Source organism: Mustela putorius, unplaced genomic scaffold (genome assembly GCF_011764305.1).
Source record: "Mustela putorius furo isolate JIRA1106 unplaced genomic scaffold, ASM1176430v1.1 tig00000281_pilon_pilon_pilon, whole genome shotgun sequence".
Taxonomy (NCBI): Eukaryota; Metazoa; Chordata; class Mammalia; order Carnivora; family Mustelidae; genus Mustela; species Mustela putorius.
Genome location: NW_025421343.1, coordinates 31,045,671 through 31,071,907, shown reverse-complemented (window position 1 = coordinate 31,071,907; position 26,237 = coordinate 31,045,671). Strand labels below are relative to the sequence as shown.

Below are 26,237 nucleotides of genomic sequence, written 5' to 3'. Positions count from 1 at the left end.
CATTAGATCATTCAATAGATGAGTTTTAACCTGCATAAGAGGCCTGGGCTGGAATTAAGAATTGCAAAGATCGATCCATGTCTAAGGGGATCATTTAAAAATCTGGAATTGGGGCGCCTGGGTGGCTCAGTGGGTTAAAGCCTCTGCCTTTGGCTCAGGTCATGATCTCAAGGTCCTGGGATCGAGCCCCGCATCGGGCTCCCCGCTCAGCAGGGAGCCTGCTTCCTTCTCTCTCTCTGCCTGCCTCTCTACCTGCTTGTGATCTCTCTCTGTCAAATAAATAAAATAAAATTAAAAAAAATAAATAAATAAAAATAAAAATCTGGAATTGTGTGAAAACAGAGGGATGGCATCTGAAGAGAAGAAAACATGGCTCAGGAGAGATGCCACGGAACATCTGGTTTATCAGAGCTCATCAAAAGGTTTCATCACTAACACATGAACATCTCATCATTGAACCTGCTGCAGTCGCTAAATGGAGAGCAAAGGTAACGAACATACCCCCACATATACTAAACTTCTGTTGAGAAACGGTTCTACCCTAAGTCTGCACCACTAGCTTCAGAAAACACCAGTTTATGCAGGCAACAATCCCTGATGTATGTGAGTTAATCCACACTACAGGGTCCGTATGACAGGGTCATACGGATCCACACAGGGAAGCAGGGGGCACATTCTGCAGTTCAGCTCTGGCTGCCACCTGTAAGAATTGGAAAAGATCTAAAGCAGGAGAAAAGGCTGCGGGGGGAGTGGGGGTGGAGAGGGTGGGAAGTCAGGACCGTGGGAGGAAACCGCTAATTTGAAGCAATGTTTGGGTTAAGTCATACATTTCTCTGCAATGGAAAACCTTCCTGTGATCTCTTCGCTCTAAGAATAATCAAGCTGGCTGAAAAAAAAAAAAAAAGCCTTATTGTTCATAAACTCTACACCAATACTTTCGTTGATAAGCATCCATCTTTTTAAACAGCTGGGTCCGTTTCAAATGTTCTGCTTTCAAACTCAGCACTTTTGCAGCTGTAAATGGATTTAAGAATAAATAGTGCATCCAAATACCATAGTAGAGCGGGGGCAATGTTCAGATGCTGAAAAAAGCAGTATTTAAAACTCCCGATCAACCTACTGAAAATGCTGAAAACTGCTATCAGGATATCTCCAGCCTGTTTCTTCTCTCCAGCCCCTCCCTTCTCCCTTTCAGATGGCACCACAGAGGCCGCAGTTTCAGAGGGCGGACCTTGGGAGGGCGCACCTTGGTCAATGAGGCCAGGAGAACTATAGGGCACTTCTCCCCAGGCTTCATACCACAGGGTCAGGAGGTAAGACGGGCACCAGGGCTCTGCGAGTGCCTGGCAAGCCCTCTCCTGACTCTCAATAGGGGCAGCGCCTCGGTCTGCACTGGACGCCACCTGTAACTGATTCCAGCACAAGCTTTGTCATAAGGTTGTCACACCATGCTTGTTTGTCAGAAATCCAAGACTCCCACTCTGACGCTCGCTCCCATAAGACCCGGGAATACCCTCCCACGGCCCCATATCACACTAATCCTTGACTTCATTCTACGTGCCTTCACAGCCCGCAGCCCACCTCCCCTCTCTGGCAGAGAATTGTCTTTTCCGAGCGTTACTCCACCTTCTCGCCTGGGAGGACATCTGCTTTCCCCGATGGCTCAGCTGTCCCTGTGGCCGTTCAAGAGGCAGCTGCTTTCTCTCTCAGACCCTCAAACTGCTGATCTTCTCCTAGAATCTCACTGCTGCTCTCACATCATTCTTCCTTTTCCTTAAAACCCCAGTTTTGGTGCGTAAGCCTGATGATTCACAGACCTATATCTCTGGGGCTAACAATACATTATATGTTCATAAAAATTAAAAAAAAAAAAAAAACAACAACCCGGTTTTGAATGTCACATCATCAGACCAAAATGCTAAGTTATCTGTCTGTAGTGGAGTCCAACATGACAATGGCCACAATTCCTGCTGATTCCAACATCCACAGAGCTGACCTTTCCCATATACTAGTTATAGTGGGTTGAATGGCGGGCCCCAAAGATACGTCCACATCCTAATCTCTGGAACCTGAGAACATCGCCCGAGATGGCAAAAAAAGGTGAACAGAACCATTAATGGCAAAACACAATTAAGTTGAGGATCTTGAGACAAAGAGTTTATCGTGAATTATCTGGGTGGCCCCAAATGCAATGACCTGTACCCTCATAAAATAGACAATAAAAGAAAAGAGAAAGAAGAGGAAGGGGGCATGTGACCAGTGATGCAGCCACAGGTCAAGAAATGCCAACAACCACCAGAAGTGAGAGGAGGCAAAGAATGGTGCAATGGTTAATTTCATGTCAACTTGCTGGGCTATGAGATGCCCAGATATTTGGTCAGACATTATTTTGAGTGATCCTGTGAGGGTGTTCTTGGATGAGATTGACATATAAGTTGGTAGACCAAGTAAAGCAGAATCTCCTCCCTAATGAGAGAGGGCTTCATCCAATTAGTTGAAGACCTGAGTAGAGCAAAAGGCTGAAGCTGGCCCAAATAAGAGAGAATTCCTCTGGCCTGATTGCCTTTGAACTAGGATGCTAGCTTTTTCCTGTCTTCAGAGTTGAATGGAAACATGTGCTCTTCTTGGGCCTGGAGGCCGTCAGCCAGAACGCAGACATCAATGGTTCTCCAAGTTCCCAAGCTGTCAGACTGACCCTGGCACGCCACCACCAGCTCTCCTGGGTCTCCAGCTTGCTGAGTCAACCTGCACACCTTGAGACTTGTCAGCCTCCATAACTGCATTAACCAATTCCTTATAATAAATCCCCTTATATAATATATACGTATAAATATACGTAATACATGTCCAGGTTCTGTTTCTCTGGAGACCTTGAATACAAAGTATTCCCTCGAGTCTCCACAGGGAGTGTGGGCATCTTGACTTCAAATCTATGGTATTCAGAGTTTCTGCTTTAAGTCACCGAGTCTGTAATAATTTGTTCTGGCAGCTATAGGAAACTCATACACTGCTCTCCCTTGAAATCACCTTTGACAACCTTTCCCCTCCTCGACATCAGCCACCAGCCTCACAGTCACATCCTGGAACATTTTCTGACAATGACTGTGCATCACCGAAAATCTCAATCGCAAGCACCCTACTCTCCTACAAACTGCTGCCCGTGTAGCTCACTCCTCCAAGGACCCGCTTCCAACACAACTTCAATGCCAGCCAGTCCTCTTCTTCACGGAGCCTACCACTTTCCCCTGGTCCCTCGTCTCCCTCAAGGCCTCATTTCTCCTTTAATCTCCTACACTCCATGGCCCATTACTATAATCATTTCCTTGCATGCTCTCCAACCACCCCCTGCCAGCTCTCTCCCTTGGTCATACTGTCTAAATCCCGACTTGATTCACTCCGCCCCTCTACCCTCTACACACTGGGGAAGTCAATACCCAACTCTGCTGACTGATCAGACTCTGAATTTATAACCACCAACCTCAAGTTAGTCATTCCAATCTCAGTTTAAATGTCACTTCTTCAAAAAAGCTTTTCCTGACCAAGTTAAATAAAAAAAAAAAAAAACCAACAGCTTTATTGAGATATAATTTACATACCATAAAATTACTCTTTTAACATTACAATTCAGTGGTTTTTAGTATACTGAAAGAGTTGTACAACCATAACTAATATCTCATTTCAGAACATTTTCTTCACCCCGAAAAGAAATCCAATACTCGTTGGCAGTCACACCCACCACCTCCCTCTCCTCAACCCTTGGCAACCACCAATCTGCTTTCTGTCTCTTTGCATTTGCCTATTCTGGACATTTCACATAAATGGAGTCATACAGTATGTGACATTTTGTGTCTAACTTCTTTCACTTGGCACAGTTTCAAGGTTCGTCCATGTTTTAGCGTGGAGCAGTCCTTCACTTCCTTTTCTTGTCTAATAATAGTCCGTTATATTGACATACATTGTGCTCATCCATTCTTCAGTTGACCGATATTTGGGTTTTTCCATTTTTCAGCTATTTTGAATAATGCTGCTATGAACAATCATATACGAGTTTTTGTGTGCACGTGTATTTTCAATTCCCAAAGGAGAATTCTCAATTCTCACCTGGGAGTGCCGGACCACATCGTAACTATGTTTAACATTTTGAAGAACTACTAAACTGTTTTTCCATAATGGATAAATTTCACATTCCTACCACCAGTATGACCGGGGTTCCTCTTTCTTCACATTCTCATCACCACCAGTTACTGTCAATCTTTTCTTATTTTAACCATTGTGGTGTGTATGAAGTGGCATCTCACATGGCTTTGAGTAGACATTTCCCTAATGACTGACGACACTGAGCTTCTCGTCAATGTGCTTATCGGTCATTTGTGTATCTTCTTTGAAGAAATGTCTATTCAGATCCTTTACCCACTTTCCCCCTAAAGCTAACTTACTTTTTTTTTCATTGTAAAACCCCACGATGGAAAACTGGCCATCTCAACCATTACTTCGGTCGTGTTAAGTATACTCACCCTGTTGTGAAACAGATCTCCCAAACCTGCTCATCTTGCAAATCTGAAACTCTGTACTGATCGCACAACTCTCTTTCTCCCCCCCCGCCCCCCCAGCTCCTGGTAACCAACACTCTACTTTCCCTTTGCTCATGTTTAAATTGGGTTATTTGGTGGTTTCTGTTGAGTTTTAAGAATTCCTCATAATTCTGGATGCAAGTCCCTTATCAGATATATGATTTCCAAGTATTTCCTCCTTTTCAGTGAATTGCCTTTTTACTGTCTTGATGGTGTTCTTTGAAGCATCAACTTTTTAATTTCAATGAAGTTCAATGCCTATTATTCTTCTGTTGCTTGTGCTTTTAGTATCATTATCTAGGAAGGTGCAGTGTACCCCAAGGTCACAAAAACCTATGCCTATGTTTTGTTCTAAGAGTAGTTTTAGCTCTTACATTTAGGTTTTGAGTTAATTTTTTTATATTGTATTAGGTAGAAATCTGGTTTCATTCTTTTGCATATAGATATCCAATTGTTCCAGTACCACATATTTTTTTTTAAGGTTTTATTTATTCAATTGACAGAGAGAGAGAGAGAGACAGCAAGAGAGGGAACACAAGCAGGGGGAGTGGGAGAGGGAAAAGCAGGATTTCCACTGAGCAGAAAGCCCTATGTGGGCTTGATCCCATGACCTGAGTTGAAGGCAGATGCTTAACAATGCTACCCAGGAGCCCCCAGCACCGTATTTTGAAAAAAATATTCTGCTCCTGAATAGTCCTGTCACCCTTGTTGAAAAATCTATCAACAACAAATGTAAGGGCTTATTTTTGAACTCTCAATTCTGTCCCATTAATCTATCTATACATTTAACCTCATGCAAGTACTACAATGTCTTGATTACTATTTTATTACTGATACAAGTTTTAAAGACAGGAAGTGTGAGTTCTCCATCTGTGTTTTTCTTTTTCAAGATTGTTTTGGCTATTTTGAGTCCCTTGCATATCCATAGGAATTTTAGGATCAGCTTATAGGGTTAGCAAAAAAACAGCTGAGATTCTCATGGAAATCGCGTTGAATCTGTAGATAAATTTAAGGAGTATTGTCCTTATAACAATACTAAGTCTTTCAATCTATGAATGTGTGTAGGTTTTTCTATTTACTTAGGTTTTAATTACTTTCAGTGATGTTTCATAGTTTTCACCATACATCTGCTATGCAGCAGGTACCTGATAAGAATTTGTTGCATAGGGGCACCTGGGTGGCTCGGTGAGTTAAGGTTCTGCCTTGGCTCAGGTCATGATCCCAAGATCCTGGGATCGAGCCCTGCACTGGGCTCTCTGCTCAGCAGGGAGCCTGCTTCCTCCTCTCTCTCTCTCTCTCTCTCTGCCTGCCTCTCTGCCTACTTGTGATTTCTGTCAAATAAATAAAATCTTAAAAAAAAAAAAGAATTTGTTGAATAAATATAAATGAGTGAGTGAACTCAGCAGCAAAAAGTTAAGGGAATTCCTGCCCAATGACTTTTGTTTTCTTTGTGTAGTAAGAAAGGAGGCATCCTTTGAAAGAGAGGCAAGAGTGGGTGTAGATGGTTTTTTTTAAATGGGGATTTTATTCCTATACAACTTTAATTGACCATTGCGGAGAACAGAAAAGCAAGGTGATCAGAGAACAGTATTGCAATGCTAAGAGTCAATATGAAGTTGGCGATCATGAATTTATGGGAACACTAGTCTGCCCTTTTGTATGGCTTTCTCCAGAAAGAGTTAAGAGAAAGCAGACAGATTAATTCATCCATGAATTTAGTTGACTGAGATATGGATTAAAAAAAAAAGCCACAGGACGATGGAGCTTATAGTGCAAGAAAGCAGCTCCATTTCTACAACGGTAAGGAGAAAAGGAGAGCCGACTGAGAACGCCGACAAGTCCGTGGAGCGGCGGTTGGAAGGAAGACCAGGATGGTCTTAGAGCGAGAGTAGTTGAACAAGTCAGCGGGAATGACAAGGGGGAGCAACGCGGCGTGGGGTGTCTACATTAGTGGCTTTGAAGTAGAGCGGTTAGAGGTGGTGAGAGGGTCCAGGGTGCGGTGAGGGAGTGGATGGCTGAGGCTCAGGCGGGAGAAGACTGTCAGAGTCAAGAAGTCAAGAAACTCGATGGTCAGTGTCTTGCAGAGTTTAACTCTATAGATACTGAAGTCACATGACCACAGTTCTGGTACCAGTCATCCCGGAGTGAAGGGAAATGACCCAAAAGATAACTGCAATCAGAAAAGAAGACGGGGGGTGGGGTGGTGTTAGAGCTAAAATGGTACCAGCCTTAAGGCTGTATCTTGCTTATCACTGATGCAGCTGTTTGACCCTAGAGATTCAAGGTGGTCTAGAAGCGGCAAGGCAGAAAGGGAAGAAAATGACCAGGATGAACGACACCTGCAGAATTCCAAGTTGACTCGCAGCAACCTTTATCCTCAGAGAATCCTTTCCCCTTCGAATGTAACTGGAACCTGGGAAGATGATGAACACTATCACGCCTTTGATTATGTTACATGGCAAAAGGGAGACTACCCTGATGGGCTTGGTCTCATCAGGTGAGCCCTTTAAAAGCAGCATTTTTTCCTGGTGAGTTACAGAAGAGGAAGTCAGGGAGACGTGCTTCAACTGGCCTGGAAGAAAGCAAATGTCGATTTTGTAAACTGCCTCTGGGGGCCACATGGCAAGGAACTGCAGGTGGCCTCTGGGAGCTGAGAGCCCTGCCTGGCTGAAAGCGAGCCAGAAAACAGGGACCTCGATACCATACCTATGATAAAATGAATTCGGCCAACCAGTGAACTGGCAAGAGGACCCCCCCCCCAACCCACATGATAACTACAACCTCGCTGATACCCTGAGTTCAGCCCAGCAAGACCTAGAGCAGAGAATCCAGTCATGCCACTGCCTGGACTTCTGACACACAGAAACGGAAATAACAAATGTCTGTTGTTTTAAGCTGCTAACCTTGTGATAATTTATTATGCAGTAACAGAACACTAAAACAGTGCCCATAAACAGTTTACCTGGGAAATCCCAGTTTATGCCTGCTGTCCCTCCCTGCAGAAAGAAAAGGGCCCCTTTTACTCTCAAGTAATTCTGTTGTACATGGTAAATATATAGCCACCTTCACGAAAATTTCATTCCCCGGTCCCTAAAAACACAGAAATGTGGGAGAATGAATAGCTACCATGTGAAAGGGTGCAGGAGAAGGGGAGATCCTAAAGGACAGCCAAATTGCAATTAAGGCGGGGGAGGGGATGGTACAAGAAATGCTTAGAGAAGCAGTCAAAATGAGGGCAGCTTGCTGACCAAGGAGCAGCAGTTGTAAAAGCACTTGAGATGTGGAGGACTGGAAGGACAGGGCTGGGGGGGGGGGGTGCGCGATGAGTCACCAAAAGATCAAGATGGCAATGGTGGTGCCACGTAAGAGGGTGAGACCACGACTAATGAAAACAGGTGTGAACCATAGCGGACACAGTCTCAGCAGCTTCTCTGAGGAGTGTGGGCCAATGGGCTACAAGTCCAGTTTGCCGATTTTGCGTGGAATACCTTGATGTATTTGTCTTACCTTGTGCTGTAACTTGCCACAAATGGAGATACTGCCTTATGCCTTTAAAAAACCAGTCCTCCTGGGCACCTGGGTGGCTCAGTGGGTTAAGCCGCTGCCTTCGGCTCAGGTCATGATCTCAGGGTCCTGGGATCGAGTCCCGCATCGGGCTCTCTGCTCAGCAGGGAGCCTGCTTCCCTCTCTCTCTCTGCCTACCTCTCCATCTACTTGTGATTTCTCTCTGTCAAATAAATAAATAAATAAATCTTTAAAAAAAAAAAAAAACCAGTCCTCCTAAAAAGGAACCCTCAGGTACTGTTGGTGAGAGAGGAGCTGGTGCAGCCACTGTGGAAAATGGTACGGAGGTTCCGCAGCACATTAAAAATAGAATTACTAATGATCCAGTAATTCCACTATTGGGTATCTACCCAAAGAAAACAAAAACACTAATTCAAAAAGACACTAATTCTATGTTTATGTAACATTATTTGCAATAGTCAAATTTTGGAAGCATCCCAAGAGTCCATCAACAAATGAATGGATAGGGAAGGTGTGGTATACATATGACGGAATGTTACTCAACCATAAAAAAGAATGAAGCTTGCCATTTGCAACAATGTGGAAGGACCCAGAGAGTATTATGCTAAGTAAAATGAGTCGATCAGAAAAAAACAAATACTGTATGATTTTATTCATATATGGAATTTAAGAAACAAAACAAATGAACAAAGGGGAAAAAAAGAGACAAATCAAAAACCAGACTCTTAACTATAGAGCACTGGTGGTTACCTGAGGGGAGCGGGTTGGGGAGGGGTAAAAGAGGGGAAGGAGACTGAGAGCACACGTAATGATGAGCACTGAGTAAGGAGTACAGCTGTTGGATCACTCTGTCACATACCTGAAACCATCACAACGCTGTATGTTAATTACACTTGAATTTTAAAAGTTAAAAAATTTTTTAAATCCTCCTGCCTAGTTTTACACTATATACAAAGTAGTTACATTATGACATGACTATCTGGACCTGGGCCGAAGCACGTCCAAGAAGCATACTTATTTCTCATTGAATACGTAGTCTCTCAAAATTATAGAGATGTGAGGAGAGGTGTGCTAGTCACGTAAGAATTAAATACTGCTTCTGACAAGGACAGTTCAACAACAATCTTAACCAGTCCAGGTCTATGACAACAAAATTTGCTTTGAGTCCTTAAGGTAAATTATTTAATATCACTAATGCCCAAATAAGCATACTGGACATATGTGTGTTGCCTGTTAATACTTATTTTTTAAAAAGAAGCAATAGTATTAACAGAGATTGCTGAACAAATCCAATTACTGCCTCGTTTACAGATTCCGAAGAACAAGTGACTTTGTTTAGAAGTGGAGCCTGCCCTCTGCTGGGAAGAAAGGTGAAATTTCCATATATTCCCTATTACATAACTGCATCTACAGCGCCACTCAACTAATAAATAACAGCCGTGTTACAAGTGTATTTTGTATAAACAGACACACAGCTTTCCTGCCAAGCGGAGATTAAATTTTTCTTGGTGAAGTGAAGACCAGGGTAAGCGGGGATCTGCACGTAAGGCAGAGGGGCAGGCAGGGAATGGCTTCTTTCTAGCCCTCCTCACATAGCCAGAAAGGGTAAAGAGTTTCTGTCTGAGAAAATGGAAGAGTTCCAGGTGGACGGTGCCAACGGCTGCACAACAGTATGAATGTGCTTAATGCCAGTGAACAGGACACCTAAAAAGAGGTAAAATGCAAATTTTATGTTGTGTATTTTTCCCAGTAATTGAAAGAAAGTTTAAAAATTACATTGAACAGATATGAGGGAGAGAAAGAGAGAGGAGGAGGCGGCTAGGGAGGGAAGGAGGAAGGGAAAGATGCGTAAAATAAGTCGGAAAAGCATGTACGCCCTAAGGAAAACGAAGGTCAGGGTTCAGATCATGGACAGTGATTAAAAACAACAACACTATATTTGAAATACTTTAAAAGAATCTTCCTTCAAATCTGAATATGAGAACAAATATGAGAAAAAAATCCCAGTAAATATTATGCATATTTGTTTTAACAAAATGCTCTTTTAAAAAGTATGACTTAGTGAAAAAACATGACAGGTTCTCTGGGTGAACTAACCGTTTAAGCAGAAAGCCTCGTTCAAATCGTAAGGCTTTTGCCTCCATGTGGCGGACGGGATACACGGCTGGATTTACTCATTTCTATGGTCTTTCATTCATCTCTTTAACAAACACTTACTGAGCATTAACTATATGCCAGGAATTATTCCCAAACGTAACTGCACCATCCTACTCAGCACCACACCACGCCTGCTCCTTCATGATGGGACTTGACAGCCTCCGCCACCCCCAGCAACCCCCCCCTTCCGCAGCTGGACCGGCCCTAGTGCCTCAGTGCTGTAACCAACAGTCTGGTAGAATGTGACTGCATGACTTCCACAGCTCAGGCAGGAAAGGCCTCACAGCTTTCCCCTAACACTCTCCGAACATGGTTTTCCAGATGCTTCCTCCAGGGACACTCTCTCTGAAAACACAGTCGGCACTCTGTGGGATGCACAGGCGGCATTCAGGCCCCAGGCCACATGGGTGGCCCAGTCTACCATCTGGCTGAGCCCAGGCTTCTAGCCATCCCCGGGCAGACACCGGACACACGAGCGAAGAAGCCTCCAGTCATTCAAGCCACCCACCCTACCTTGTATTTCAGAAATCCAGCAAAGGCCGCAGAAGTCACGGAGCAGGGACTACCCAGTCCTCTGCCCTGTCCAAGCTCCTAACACCACACCCGTGGGCCTATGAAAATGGTTGTTTTCTGTCACTAGTTTTGGGGAGGCTTATTCTGCAGCAACAATAACTGAACCACTGTACACTGCAGGGCTCCTGGTGGCAAGGTTACTTAGAATATGACCCGGGAACCCCAGAGAAGATGAGGAATATACCCTTGCAAACTAGAATGTACAAATCAGTACTGATTACGTAGCCCATGTCCTTGTCTCCATGTGGAGGAGACCTCTCTGGAGGACCCCATTGGGGCCTTCTCTGCTTCTCTGCCCCCCATTCTTCTGCCCAGGCTGGCTGGTCCGAGGGAAGGCATGAACAGGCCAGCCCAGCCTCTCCCCACCTTGTTTGCTGGTGTCTGCAAGCACCGCAGAAAGCACACATTCCCTCTGTGCCCTGGAGCCTGGAGCTTCCTGTCCTGCTCCCTGCTGGAAAGGCCCGCCTTGGCCTGGGCTGTCTTCCATGCAGGGGCCACTGGCAAACCGATTACTTCCTCACAGTTAAAACCACCTACTTGAACAGACTGCTGTCTGCCCAGCTCCTGGGCAGTTGCAACTATGAGTAGGAGAAAGCAAAGCTGGGATCCATCAGGTCTCCTAAAATCCTGCTAAGAACTATTAGGAAAAAGTGTTAGAAATAGATCATTTGGGACAGGTTGTGTCCCCACCGCTCTTGCAGGACGACCCCACACAGTTAGGTGAGGGGCCACTGCTGAGTCTTCTCATGGGACTGTCATAGCCCTGGGCACAGATGGCCACTCCCTCCTCCTCCAAACACTCTCCACATGCCTCCAGGAGAGGCTCTTCCCCGGTGTTGCAGCTTGCAGGTCCCTCCTCCTCTCCCAGATCTCTCAGCACTGCCGGACGTCAGTCCTCTTGCTTCTCTCCTCCATCTCTGCTCACCTGGTGGGACCATCCAGTCTCATGGCTTTAAATAGCCACCACTTGCCAAGGACCCTCAAGCTGACATTTCTAGCTCAGACTTCCTTCCTGATGTCGGCCCATGTGCCGTGGCCTGTTCAACATCTCCATACGGATATCCAGTAAGCACCTTAAATTCTGAACTGAATGTCCAAAGTGAACTCTGTGTCCTCACATGGACGCATGCTCTACCCACAGCTGCCTCTCCTCAGCTGATGACCATTCCATCTTTCTAGTTGTTTAGGACAGAATCTTAGCTCCTGTCCCCTCACAAGCCACATCCAACCCGTGAGGCCGACTGGCAAGGGACATCCTTGTTCCACCCCTGTCACCACCTCAACTGCCACCAGCGACCACATCTGGTTTTGGTGACTGCAATCCTCTCTCCTGAAGTGGTGTCTCTGCTTCCATCGTTTCCTGCCACTCCACTCTTTACATGTGATCCAGACCCATCATTTCAAAAGATAAATCAAGCCATATTATCTCTTCTTCAAGACCCAGTAAAGACTCCGCATTTTGCTAGAGTAAAGGCCAACATCCTTACAATGGCCAGCATGGCCCTTCCGAGCGATCCGACCTCCTCTCCAGCAGTCCTCCTCCTGTTCACTCCACGCTGCGCACAAAGGCTTCTTGGCTGTTCCCTGAACTCAGAAGCACACTCCTGTTCTCAGGCCTCATGCTGAAAATGCCTCCTCCTCCCCAGATGTCTGCTAGGAGACACTGAAAACGCTGCTCAAATCTCACTTTCCCAACACAGCCTCCATGACCCCATGACCCCATGACCCCACACTCTGGATTCTGCTTTCTGATTTCTTGCTCATGTGAGTCTAGTGTAAATCGGCCGAGGGGCTCTGATCCATCTACCAGCCCCCTTTCATCGAAGGACTTCTGCTTCTACCAGTTTCTTTGGAGATCCTTCCATGTGACCAGTGTCTATTGGGAGTGAGAAGGGTAAAGAGAGGATGAGAGGACACACCTGTTTAAAACAGCCTTGACCTAGAAGTAACACAGGTCACTTGCCAATACGGTTCTGTATTTGGTGAGACCTAGTCATAGGGCTCCACCTGGGGGCAAGTAGGATGGGCTGTATCACCTACATGCAGGTCTAGGAAGAGAAGGAACACACGGATATTGGTAGGTAATTCTAATCACAAAATACATTTTTCCTTCCTCTTCCTACACATAAAACACACTCAGGCCTCTCCCAAGAGAAAACCTGAGGTCCTGTTCAGTCAGTGCATCTAAAGACAAGTCCAGGGCCTCTAGGTACATCACAGTCCTCTTTAACAAGATCATGTGTAGCTCCTTACGATATAAACTAGGAACAGATTATCTGCACCCAGCATCCCCATTCCCCTACACGATAAAGGGACATGAGCAGGAGGTTCTTCCTTATCCAATGTACTCCTCGGCAAAGTGGGCTCTGGCATGCCCTCGGCAGGGGCTGTATCACCTTCACAACCCACCTCTTCCCTGAGCAAGCTCTGGGTCCTTAAAAAGTTGTTTAACAGCTCCAATAGTCAAGGGCTTGTTAAGCTCAGGCTCATGGTTCCTTTGCCAACATACAATTCCCTCAAAAACTTAGCAGGCCTTTGATCTATTTGTTTGCAGTCAGTTCCATGTGCCAGTAACCACACACGAAGTCCTTTCCTAGACCTAATTCTCAAGCCTGATTTATGTCTTTGCCTCCATTCCTCTTGCTTTGAACTAACAGAGGCCACCTGGAGGCCATATGAAACAACAGGTCAGCAGTTCCCAACTTTGGCTGCATAAAAGAATCACTTGGGGGAACTTTTAAAAACTGCCTTATCTAGGTTTCATGTACCTTTGACCCATTAAATCGGAAGCTATGTAGGTGAGAGCAAGGGGATTCTGATGAACTGACAAGAACAAGAACTCGTGCCCTAATCTGATCTTCGCCCTGGGACTAAGTCCCCTTTCTTTGACTGAGAAAGTTCTCTAGGCCTTTATTGCTCAAAGCCTTTCTCAACTCTTACCTACTGCTCTCTCTGGGGTCTATAAGCAATCTGTTTTTCCTGTCACTGCTCCAACTGTCAGAACTTTCTTAGTCCCTTTCATTTTTTGCTTGAAAACTTGCTAATTCTTTCCTAAGCTCATCTCTTCCTTGTCATATTTAACCAAAAACAGTCAACACACACACTCCAATCCTTTCCAACCTTTGACCTGGAGCTCAGGTGGCATGAAGGTCACATTCTAAGTTACCATGGATGATAAATGTACCCATTTGGTCACCCCTGCATGGGTTTCTGTCCTTCCCAACTCCAATATTAGTGTCCTCATCAGGGCTTTTGGCTGCTAAGCCAATGACACAGATTTTAAGGTTTTGCTTTAACAGAACTCTACTTCCAGTACCAACTACTATAACAAAAACTAAACCCTCAGTAGCTTAACACAAAGCTTCTCTCTTGCTCCCACCAAAGTCAAGCAGGTTGGCAGCACACTCTTCTCCACCCATCATTCAAGGACCTGATTTCCTTTCATTTGTGGTTTTACCCTCCTCTGGGTCCTAATGAAATTCTCTCCACTAAGCTGGCAGAGAGAACAGAAGAGGCACTCAGCTATCAACAGTCTTATTCTGGGAAGACACATATCACTCTGATCACATTCCACTAATAAGTGCTATTTATATGGTCCTTCTCACATACAGGGAGGCTGAGAAATGTGGTCTAGATGTATGCCCAGCAAAAACAGGAAAACAGCAATGCCCGTGAGCCGTAATGGCCTTTTATACCCCTTAAAATTTAAGCCCCACAAGGGCAGGAATCTGTCTGGTTTGCTCATAGATGTATCCTAAATGCCTGTAACAGCGCCTGACACACACAGTAGGAGCTCAATATCTTTTGAATGAATAATGAATGCATAGAATGAATCACATATGATACTATATAGCATTTTTTTTCTAAGATAAAGTCAAATGAATGCCTTGATGACTAAAAGGATAAATGAATTGTACTGCATAGTTCCTTAGGTAAAACATTAAACAGAAAGTTTTGGAAAAAATTAAAGTAAAATCCCAAGCACCAATAGGACACCTATCAAATCTACAAATTCTTATACAAACTTGTTAATTGCACATTAAATTTATCTCTTATGAGATAAATTATAAATTTTATATATATATATATATATAAATTATAAACACAATGGACAATCTTCAAAGAAATTACTATTAAAGTGATCACACCTATTTTGTTAGTGGAAACTTCTTTACCCACATCAATCCCAAAATTCACTCACATCTTCCTCAAAGAACAAGGGCACTACACATATAGTTCTAACCTTGGAAACAAGTTGCACTCACACACACACACACACACACAGCTAAAAAAACCTAACCAATATGCATCAGTCATACGTAATGCATATACTCTTTAAAATTCAGAACCGATACCAGCTTCATTCCTATCGTACTTGATTTTTCTTGAAATCTTCAGTCACTATAACAAAAATGAATGAAATTTTAAAAACAACAAAGTTGAAATAAAAATAACAACAAATGGGGACATGGCTTACTTTACAAGAGTGTTGTGAGGATCAAGCAGAAGTAGAAGAATTAATTCACTTGTGATTTCTGTACTTTCATTGATGTATGTTTTTTTAACTCAATGTCAAAATTCAAGAGCATATGAAATGCTGGTTTTTAAATCATAAGGCAATATTCAGCCACTTATCTTTTTTAAAAAAAGTAAAATCCCCTTTTCTAAAAGGGCTACAAATTAACTAAATGAGCAAGTTCTATCTATGATGAAAAAGAAGTTCTCCACTCTATTCCCCTAACATCTAGCATGAGAACTGTCAGAAGAAACATGCCAATGAATCCAATCATTATAATGGTAACAGAACAAAGAGCTATCTCAGTGATGAGAATTAGACTCTAAACAAAAGAACAGTGAGAAAAACACTAATAAATCAATTAAGTGGGACACCTGTACTTTAAGAAAGGGAAAAATAACAACTTGAATTATTTCTATGCAGTGAAATCTCTATTAGAGATTATCTTTATTCAGTGAAAGAAGAACCTACTACATTGTAATTTTTTTCCATTGCTTGTTTAAAAATTTTAAGTAATCACTCCTCAACCAAAAAAATACTGGAATTTCCAACACAACAAAACCCAGGAGAGGATGTTCAGTTTAACGAAATTTTATGGTTAAGTGTCACTAAGAACCTGATTAAAAAAAAATTTCTCTAACGTGTCAGAGATGTAAGAAGTAAAGCGTACACATGGGTTGAAATTTGTTGTGTGTGTGTCTGTGTTTTTTAAACCAATCCTTAATATGAGCTTACTTGGCTTTTTTCTTGATTAAGTTTTAAGAAGGCTAACTAGAAGAAAAAAGAAAGAAAAAAAAAAAAAAACCCTGATAACTGAAGCTAACACTTAAAGTCCAGTAGGATGACCCAGGGTAAGAACCTAAATCCTAAATTATACCTGTGACCCTATATATTGTTCTATCCTTTAGCAAACCAACCAACAAACCAACCAACTAATAAAAACTAGAGGGAAAAGTTTTTAAAATGAGTTTTTGGAAATAAATGAATGACTTTTTAAAAATTCTGAAAATAAATTGAGAAAGGAGAAAAAAAAATGATTGATGCTAAGCTTGTCAGGTGATTTCTAAACACTAGAGGAAAATCACACATCCTCCACCCAAATATTGTTATTTACAGGACTGCTTTTGAAAGTAAGGACACCAGGGCGCCTGGGTGCTCAGTGGGTTAAGCACCTGCCTTCGGCTCAGATCATGATCCCAGGGTCCTGGGACTCAGCCCTGCGTCAGTCTCCCTGCTCGACTGGAAGCCTGCTTCTCCCTCTCCCGCTCCCCTGCTTGTGTTCTCTCTCTCCCTGGGTCTCTCTCCATCAAATAAATAAAATCTAGGAAGGAAGGACACCAATGTGGCAACTGTAAGATACAACATTTCCCCAACTTCAGAGAGATAAAAATTTAACTCCTTCAGTTCACGCAGTCTTCTCTGCAACATTTAAAACCTAGAGACGTGTAGGAAATATGCTTGAGAAAAAGAACTTAAAATCTTAAGAAAAGCTCAGAGAGTAAGCTTGGAGGGGATTACCGCTTGCACAATTTTAAAATAAGAAGACCCTTCTCACTTACTTTTCCATTTCAAATTGTAATGGTATCTCCATCTCCTGGGACTTTAAAAATTCTCCTTTTAAAATCAAGTGGTGAAAACAAACAAACAAACAAACAAACAAAGCCAGGTGACGCAGCACAACGTATCTGCGCTCAGAATCGTGAGCAGAAGGCTGGGCTACCCTGCGGCCTCCCTTGCCGAGGCCTCCAGCCGGAGGCAGCGGGCACTGTCACCACAGAGACTGGGCAAGGGCGGAGGACACAGACAGACACAGAGCAATTACCCAAGACGAGTGCTCCTTCATCTGGTGTTGGTTGCTGTGAGGGCCGCTGGCATGGCCACGCCAGAAGCAGTTCTGGCAGAGCTGGTAGTTGTGGCACTGCTGGCATCGGTACCGGAAGCCCATCATGCTCTCGCAGCGGCAGTAGGAGCACTCCACGGGGTGGAAGACTGCAGAAGGCGGAGAGGGGGACAGGAGACAGAAAGAAGCCATTTTCATTTGGATAAAGAAGGTCCAGACGGGGGAAAACCAAACCTCAGAGAAACAAGCAAAGGTGAAAACAATATTAGAACCAAAAACCCCTAAATTGTCTCCCAGTTAAAGAACCAGCCATTTACTAGAATAAAAGGGGAAGATGATAGATGAGAACAGGTTTTCAAGTTAGAATGTTACATTCCAATCCACCTGAGAAAATAACCGATTTCTTTTTTTAAAATGAAACTTGTGTTTACTAGAATGATAAATGTATGATAAGGATCGTAGAGGATAAATACATATAGAAAGAAGAAAAAGAAGCCTTCTCAGTCTAAAATTTATTTTCCAGGGGCGCCTAGGTGGCTCAGTCGGTTAAGCGTCTGCCTTCTGCTCAGGCTATGATCTTGGGGCCTTGGGATCAAGCCCTGGGGGTGGGGGGGGGGTCGTCTCTACTCAGCAGGGAGCCTGCCTCTCCCTCTCTCGCTGCCCCTGCTCATGGGCTCTCTCTTTCACTCACTCTCTCTCTAATAAATAAATAAAATCTTTAAAAAGAAATCTGTGCTCCAAATGAAAACTATACCATCTAGGGGCACCTGGGTGGCTCAGTTGTTAAGTGTCTGCTTTCAGCCCCGTCATAACCCCAGGGCCCTGGGATCGAGCCCCACATCACGCTCCCTGCTCAGAGGGAAGCCTGCTTCTCTCTCTCCCACTCCCCCTGCTTGTGCTCCCTTTCTCACTGTCTCTCTCTCTCTCTGTCAAATAAATAAATAAAATCTTTAAAAAAAATTTTTTTAGCTGTTTTAGTCAAGAGATTCTACACCTTTAAGAAAGTAATCCTGAATCTAAGGTTCCTGTGAACTAAAGCCACAGTGGCGCAAAAGGCTGAGAGGTTTAAAAACAAAAGGTACAGATGAGAGAGGGAGAAGACAGAGTATGGATGTGCATTTCATCCTTACAAAGGGAAAAAGGGAGCTCTACCTTTTCATGCTTCTCAGATTTACTGGTTCTTTTTGGCAGAATAAGAAACAGGCAAGAGCCTTGAGAGGAGGGAGGGAGGTTACATAAGCCCTGGGGCGCCTGGGTGGCTCAGTGGGTTAAAGCCTTTGCCTTTGGCTCAGGTCATGATCCCAGGGTCCTGGGATCGAGCCCCACATTGGGCTCTCTGCTCAGCAGGGAGCCTGCTTCCTCCTCTCTCTCTGCCTGCCTCTCCCCATACTTGTGATCTCTGTCAAATAAATAAATAAAATCTTAAAAGAAAAAAAAGGAAAGAAAGAAACTATAGCCCTTCCTTTAACAAACTCACACAACCTAAACAAGGAGATAAATTGATAACAACAGAAGAAAAAAGTACCATTTCAATTCTAACCAAGACAAACATTTAAGTCAAATTCCTCAAAAAGGTACCAAGAGTAATTCAAGATAAAATAGTAAAGGCAGAAACTGAAGATGTGTGAAGTACCAAATTCTATCACAGTTATTTTCCTTTAAACTGTTCCAAAATCATTAGTGTTAGTGCTTGATACTGCATACATCTAATTTTTTTTTATAACAGTATAAATTAAAGGTAAAAAGGGAAGTCAGGTCTAAATCAGATGGGTTCAAGTGATGCTTAGTGGGGAAAAACCCAGAATTTGAACCACAAAGTTTTATGACCTAATATTACTATTTCTTGATATCCTAAGTAATAAACCCCCTTCCCCTACTTTTCCTTGAGAAATAAATATTCCTCCTTCGAAGGGCACCTGGGTGGATCAGCAGGTTAATCCTCTGCCTTTTGGCTCAGGTCATGATATCAGGGTCCTGGGATTGAGTCCCACATCAGGCTCCCTGCTCAGCGGGGAATCTGTTTCTCCTTCACCCTCTCCCCTTCCCCCACTGCTTGAGCTCTCTTGCTCTCTCTCGCTCATGCTCTCTGTCTCAAATAAATAAATATAGTTTTTTAAAAATCCCTCTTTTAAAAGCAAAAATCACAAATCCAAAGGACACAGTGACAGCAAATATCAATTTTAATTTTCAATGGTAATAGCTAAGGACATTACAAATACCATCAGTTCCTGTATTTCCCATAGCACAAGAGACTGAATGATCCAAGTTCTGCTTACCATTCTCAACATGGGCGAGCCTGTGCATGAGAGGTAGCCAGACAAGGCACTGGGGAGGAGGATCGGCCATCATTGTGTCTAAAAACATATTTAGCATTATCTTCTTCTGTGAAGAGAAGAAAAACAAACATACCTTATATTCTTCAAGTATCTCTGAATTCCAAAATTAAGTTAATCTAGAATTCACTCAACCAAGTTATAAAGAATTCCATGTGAGGGACGCCTGGGTGGCTCAGTTGGTTAAGCAGCTGCCTTCGGCTCAGGTCATGATCCCAGCGTCCTGGGATCGAGTCCCACAGAGGGCTCCTTGCTCGGCAGGGAGCCTGCTTCTCCCTCTGCCTCTGCCTGCCATTCTGTCTGCCTGTGCTCGCTCTCTCCCACCCCCCTCTGATGGATGAATAAAATCTTAAAAAAAAAAAAAAAAAAGAATTCCATGTGAAATTCTACAGGAAAATACAGTAGTATTTTTCATTACGATAAAACTGAAACACACTATACAATACTATTGTATTCAAATGCACTTCTGCATACATTATTTTGAGTCTTTTATTTATTTATTTATTTATTTGACACAGAGAGAGATCACAAGTAGGCAGAGAGGCAGGCAGAGAGAGAGGGGGGAAGCAGGCTTCCCGCTGAGCAGAGAGCCCCAGGCAGGGCTCGATCCCAGGACCCTGAGATCATGACCTGAGCCGAAGGCAGAGGCTTAACCCACTGAGCCACCCAGGTGCCCCCATTATTTTGAGTCTTAAAACCACTGTTTAAGGTAAATAGTTTAGGTATCACTGTCCCCATCACAGATGAGAAAATAAAGGAAAAGAGCATTTTAAATGACTTCTGAAGGTCCTGGTGCACCTGAGTGGCTCAGCTGGTTGAACATCTGACTCCTCATTTCAGTTCAGGTCATGATCTCGGGGCTGTGGAACTGAGTTTCACATTAAGCTCCGCACTCAGCGGGGAGTCTGCTTGGGATTCTCTCTCCGCCTCTCCCTCTGCCCCTTTCCTGCTTGTATTCTGTTTCTCTTTCTCTCTCAAATAAATAAATAAATCTTGGAGGGGGGCAATAAATAACCTGGAAGGTCCTAACTAAATCAGACACAAAGCAAGGACTGGAACTCAGCTGTCCTTCAAATTACTATTTCTGTTACTGATGGGGAGACAGACATCCCACACCCCATTATAAAACATCAGCCAAGAGCAGGAACTACTCCATTTGTTGTTTACTGTGTTTCCAGCATTTCGTAACAGTGTCAGGCACACGACAGGCACTTGATAAGTAATCACTGAAAAAATACTAACGTGGGGAGCAAACACTGTTAAACATCACTTAACAACTTTCTCATTTGCAGAAAGAAAACTAAAGTGCAGAGTAGTGAAATAATTTGATCCAGTCACAAAGACAATTACAAGGATGAAAATAGAGTCTGAACACCCAACGTCCAGCACTACCCCATTATACCAGCTCCCCAGCTAGACTGTTCTGTCTTTATTTCTCTTTTAAACAAATACCTACAAAGCTTCCGCTGTTTGTGAAACACCGACATAATTACATCCCAAGGGACATTAAAAATCCGAAAACAGTCTAGAAAAAATAGTCATGTGATGTAGATAGAAGAGATTCTCAAGAATTTTCAAACTGATGGATTTTCTTTTTATTTCCTCTAACTCACAAAACACCTTTGCAGCTCCGAAAGGAAAGGAAAAAGGAGGGAAAGGGAGCACTTTACAACTACATGTGAGAGTTCTGTCATTGCACCTTGGCCACCTCGGCCCCCACTTCAAACTTGATTCCAAAAGAAGGGCAGAGACAAAAGGGAAGACATGGGAGAGTAGGAAATGCAGGACCAATAAGTGCGTAGGACTTTTCCAAGTCCTGGTCCCACCATTCCAAGGCAGGGGGGAGGGACTGAGGACTAGGGGCAAGTGGATACCAAAAGGCACCCAGAATTTCATCTTAGTCTCTCCCAAAAAGTATGTTCTCGGTTCCACCACTTCTCTTGAGGTGATAACAGGATATACAAAATGAGGTGCTTCCCCATAAAACTTTAAACTACTTTATATGGGGGGGGCGGGTAGAAAAGATAAAATTGGTTAGAGCTGACTGAAAGATTTCACCAGCATATGACAAGATAAGTGATTTTTACCACAAATCTATTCACCATGAACAGAGCAAAGAGGGAAGGCACTTTGGTGATAAGTCAGGAGAGTGGCTGCCCCCGGCATCTGCCATCCTGCTACTTCTCCAACGATGGTTCCCATCATACAAACGGACTACAGACTGACTTTTGTGTATCTTTCTGGCAACTATATGACTTTTGACTCCACTGTATTTAAGGAGATCATTCTTATTAATGAAAATCTTTAAAAAAAAAAAGAAATTGGTAAATAGGGAACAGAAAAGGGAAGATAAAGTAGACAGCAGAGCAAGAAAGAGGCTTTTGCAATAAAACCTTGAAAGAGATGAAGAAATATGAAGGAAAGCCTCCGATCGAGGACAGAGATTGGAGCCCAATGCTGAACAGGGGGAGGGAAGGGGCAAGCACGAGGGCTGACTGAGGGTGATAACAGTAGGAAGTTACCATCCGAAGGCCCTTTACAGAAAGCCATGCTCTGGCAGTCAGGTTTGAAAAATACCTACTCAAGAAGGCTAAATAAAGTTTTCCGGAGTATTTTCCATCTCTGGCATCCAAGTCACTGATGTTTCTGAGACCTCAGTGGAACCTCAGAGGAACAGGTGAACAACATTTAAAATAAAACCAGAAAGTCACCGAACATTTAAATGGAGGGACAGATATGGAAAATGCCTCTAATTATGGCGATGCAGACAACTGCAACAAAGCAAAACAAAAAGTGTCTACATAGAATTACTGAGAAAGAAGATGCTATGAAGTCTTTTAGCTTGCAAGAGATAGGAACCAAAACTAAATATATGTTTAAATTAATATTTCTATATATTTTATATCTAATACTAAAAATTGCATTTCTACAAGTCTACCTGCAATCCTCATTCAACTTTTCTTCTTAAAAAGCTTTGATTCGCCTAAATTATACTTTCTTTTTTAATCTTCAAGATCAAAAGGAACAATTACATCTGATATGTCAGAAGCCCTTGATAAAAACACTCAGGGTCAGTTTACAGAAGTTGTCCCAAGGTCATTTTGTAATTGGAAGTCCTCCAAAAGCATGAGGAATGAAACAAGAAGAACTGTGTCCCACAACTCTGTCTTCCATAAACCATGTAATTTGGGGGAAATCATTTGACATTCTGGTTTCAGTTTTCTTACCTCTGAAAGGGTAGAGCAGTGGTTCTCAAGGGGTCGTCAAAAGCTGCCCTGTGGGTCCCTAAAATATTTTCAAGGAGTCCATGAGGCGAGAACAGTTTTCATAAAAATTCTCAGACATTATTTGTCCTTTTCATTCTTAATCTCTCATACAGTGGGGTGCGTCAGAAGCAAGATGGCATTTCCACAATCATCCGAAAAAACTACTAAAGCATTCCTCCCTTTGTAAGGCCAGATTTCTTTCTATACTTTAACCAAAACAACATATCACAATGGAATCAATGGAGAGGCAGGTAGGAGAACCCAGCTGTCTTCAATGGAGCCAAATATTAAAGCAATTTGCAAAAATGTAAAACCATGGCACACTTGCTAAATATTTTTGTTTTGGAATATATAGTGACTTTCCATAAAAATATATTATTTAACATGAAATGAGTTTATCATTTTTTTTTTTTCCACGTAGGCTCCACACAGTGTGGAGTCCAACACAGGGCTTAAACTCACAACCCTAAGATCGAGACCTGAGCTGAGGTCAAGAGTTGGATGCCCAACCAACTGAGCCCCCAAGCATCCTATCATTATTTTTAAATGACAATATATATCTTTAATTTCTCAAATTTAATTTCTAGTATGGAAATACCAATAGGTATAACCCACATAAGCAAAAGCTCTCTAGGGTCCTCAATAATTTTTATTGCAAAGAGGCTCTAAGACCAAAAAGTTTGAGAATAGCTGAAATAGAATTCCCAGCTCAAAAAGTCCATGATTCGGTAAATAACTGCGCGGAAGAAAGGTTGACTCTCTTTTCCTCCTTTTTTGTTTCATTTTGGTTTTTCTTCTTGAGTTGAACACATTCTAGGAATTTCTCCTTATTTTTGCAGCACAATATTTGTAATAAAATTACAAAAAAATGCACATTCCCACAATTCTCGTCTTGCTATATTTCTATCCAAATGTATATATGCTTCTATGTAATTACATACATAAGGCAGGCAAAAATATATGTTTCTTCACTTAGCTTTTTATTAAATATTGTTTTGCTACAAAGGTCTTCATTTCTAATCATTTTAACAGCAGCCTGGTCCACTGGGCAGACACACTGTGATTTATCTCTGCCTTCCTCTATAAAACACTGAGGCTGTTTTTATCCTTATGTGTACTCATCTCTTCTCTTGGAAGTAAGCATTTATTTTTGTCACCTATTTCCCAGCCCTTTGTTATTCTAAGCCCCAATACTGACACTTACTACCTACCCCAGAGCCATTCTCACCTCCCACCCTCCACCCATGACTACATTTTCCCTGTTTTAAAGGGAGACAGGGACCATCTCTTAAAAATGAGAAATCCAGTATCACTAAAGTAACATGAGAAAACAATTAGTTTAGCATTGGATCATCATAGGTGCATTAAAACCTCTCATTTCAGGGTGCCTGGGTGGCTCAGGGCTGAGATCATCTCAGGGTCCAAGGTCCTAGGATTGGGCTCTCTCTGCTCAGCAGGGAGCCTGCTTCCCCCTCTCTCTGCCTGCCTCTCTGCTGACTTGTGATCTCTCGCTTTCTCTGTCAAATAAATAAATAAAATCTTTAAAAAAAACTCTCATTTCCTCATGGACGACAGGTTAAGTATTACCCATTGCCTTAACTTACTTGATAATCAAGTAAACCACGTATGACACATAGCTAATAAACTTGAAAACATTTTTTAAATCTTCCCGATGAAAAATATTTTTATACAAACTACTGTGCAGAGTTAGATATACCCTGTCCCAGGGCACCTGGTTGGCTCAGTTTGGTTGAGAAACTGCCTTCGGCTTAGGTCATGATCCTGGAGTACTAGGATCAAGTCCCGCATCGGGCTCCCAGCTGCACAGGGAGTTGCTTCTCCTCTCTAATGCTCTCTTTCATGGTCTCGCTTCTCAAATAAATAAATAAATAAATATCTCATCCGACCAGGACAAACATACATTAACTGGTTATAGGACCAGTGCTATGGGTTAACCTTTTGATTACTATGAGACACGGAGTTTGTCCATATCACAAATTTACTTCCAAAATTAAAGAACTCTGTAGAGACACAACAATATAATGTTGCTATCCTATTATTTATTAGAAATATTTTTATATAATGTAGCTAAAACATGGGGGAACTCCAGAACTCCTGAAATACTTGATTTTCCTCATTGCAAGGACTGTTTCATTTGAGAAAATCATGGAATAAAAATGTCAATGAAAACAACAAGGTTGCAGGTACATCCATGAGGTTTAAGCTTTGAATCAGAATTCAAGTCAAAGACACTTTCTCATGCCAACATTTAATTTAAATCATTTAAACCAACAAATTTCTAGTAAGCATCGATCATTTTCCAGACATTGTTAGTCACGGGGATATAAAGCCGAAGATCAAGGAGCATCGCCTCAGGGCATAAGTGAGCTAGATATGACAAGCCATGGGAATGCAGAAGAAAATTCAGAGCATCAAAGAAGAAGGGCTATTTTAGCTGGGATATGAAATACGAGGGCCTCTGTTGAAGAAAGAGAAGGTCAAGTTCACACACGTGCACGAAAAGACAACCCAGCATAACCACTGCCGGTCAACTGCAACTGTAAGATCCCCTTGGCCACATGAAGTATCTCTATATCAGGGATGATAAGGTGTGAAAGAAGCTCTTCAAATCAATGCAACGTGGTAATAACCCAACTAGATCATCATGGTAATGAGGGCCTGCTGACGGAGACAGTAAAACCTGCCTAATTAGAATTCCTATGAAATACACATATACATGTGTCAGGCAATTCTTCCTAAACTATTCAATGTCCAGGAAAACAAGGTCAGAACATCCAGAAAGTGTCTCACTTCAAAGATAGAGTGGGAATTAAAGTCATTTTGGCGTATAGCAGAAGATGATAATGCTAGTCAAAGAGTCAGAAGACATCTCCAGGCATGAGAAATACTGTTGCTATTCTGAAAAATCCACCGGCAAGAATGTAATCACGTCACTACCCTTTCCCACCTCCCTCTGAATCAAGGAGAGCCCTGCAACACTGAGTGAAAAATTGTCTCTACTTCATCATCTCCCTCTTTCCCCTACTGTACTTATTCAGTCTTCCATAAAGACAGACATCAAATTTAAAATGCTCTGCAGGGAGGCACCTAGATGGCTCAGTGGGTTGAGCCTCTGCCTTCGGCTCAAGTCATGATCTCAGGATCCTGGGATCAAGCCCTGCATCAGGCTCTCTGCTCAGCAGGGAGCCTGCTTCCCCCTCTCTCTCTGCCTGCCTCTCTGCCTACTTGTAATCTGTCAAATAAATAAATAAAATCTTTTTTAAAATAATAAATAAAAGAATAAAATAAAATCCTCCACAGGGTGAGGGGTGCCTGGGTGGCTCAGTCAGTTAAGCCTCTGACTCTTGATTTTACTTAGGTCACGATCTCAGGGTCAGTGAGATCAAGCCCTACGGCGGATTCCATGCTGGGTATGGAGCTTGCTTAAGATCTCTC

The 26,237-nt window shown here is 42.8% G+C and overlaps 1 protein-coding gene across 12 annotated transcripts in view; it reads right to left on the bottom strand.

Annotated features, from left to right (window-relative positions):
- The window catches only part of DTNB (dystrobrevin beta), a 235,954-nt gene that overhangs the window by 133,024 nt on the left and 76,693 nt on the right, over positions 1–26,237 (bottom strand). For 11 of the 12 annotated variants that reach the window (XM_013052982.2, XM_045079298.1, XM_013052985.2 and 8 more), the window contains 2 exons: positions 19,459–19,564; positions 17,165–17,331 (listed from right to left, as the gene is read on the bottom strand). In XM_013052982.2, the coding sequence (XP_012908436.1) occupies positions 17,165–17,331; positions 19,459–19,564 (273 nt within the window). Of the gene's footprint in view, positions 1–6,010; positions 6,985–17,164; positions 17,332–19,458; positions 19,565–26,237 lie in introns of those variants that run through there. The other variant, XM_045079300.1, reaches the window with a different exon arrangement.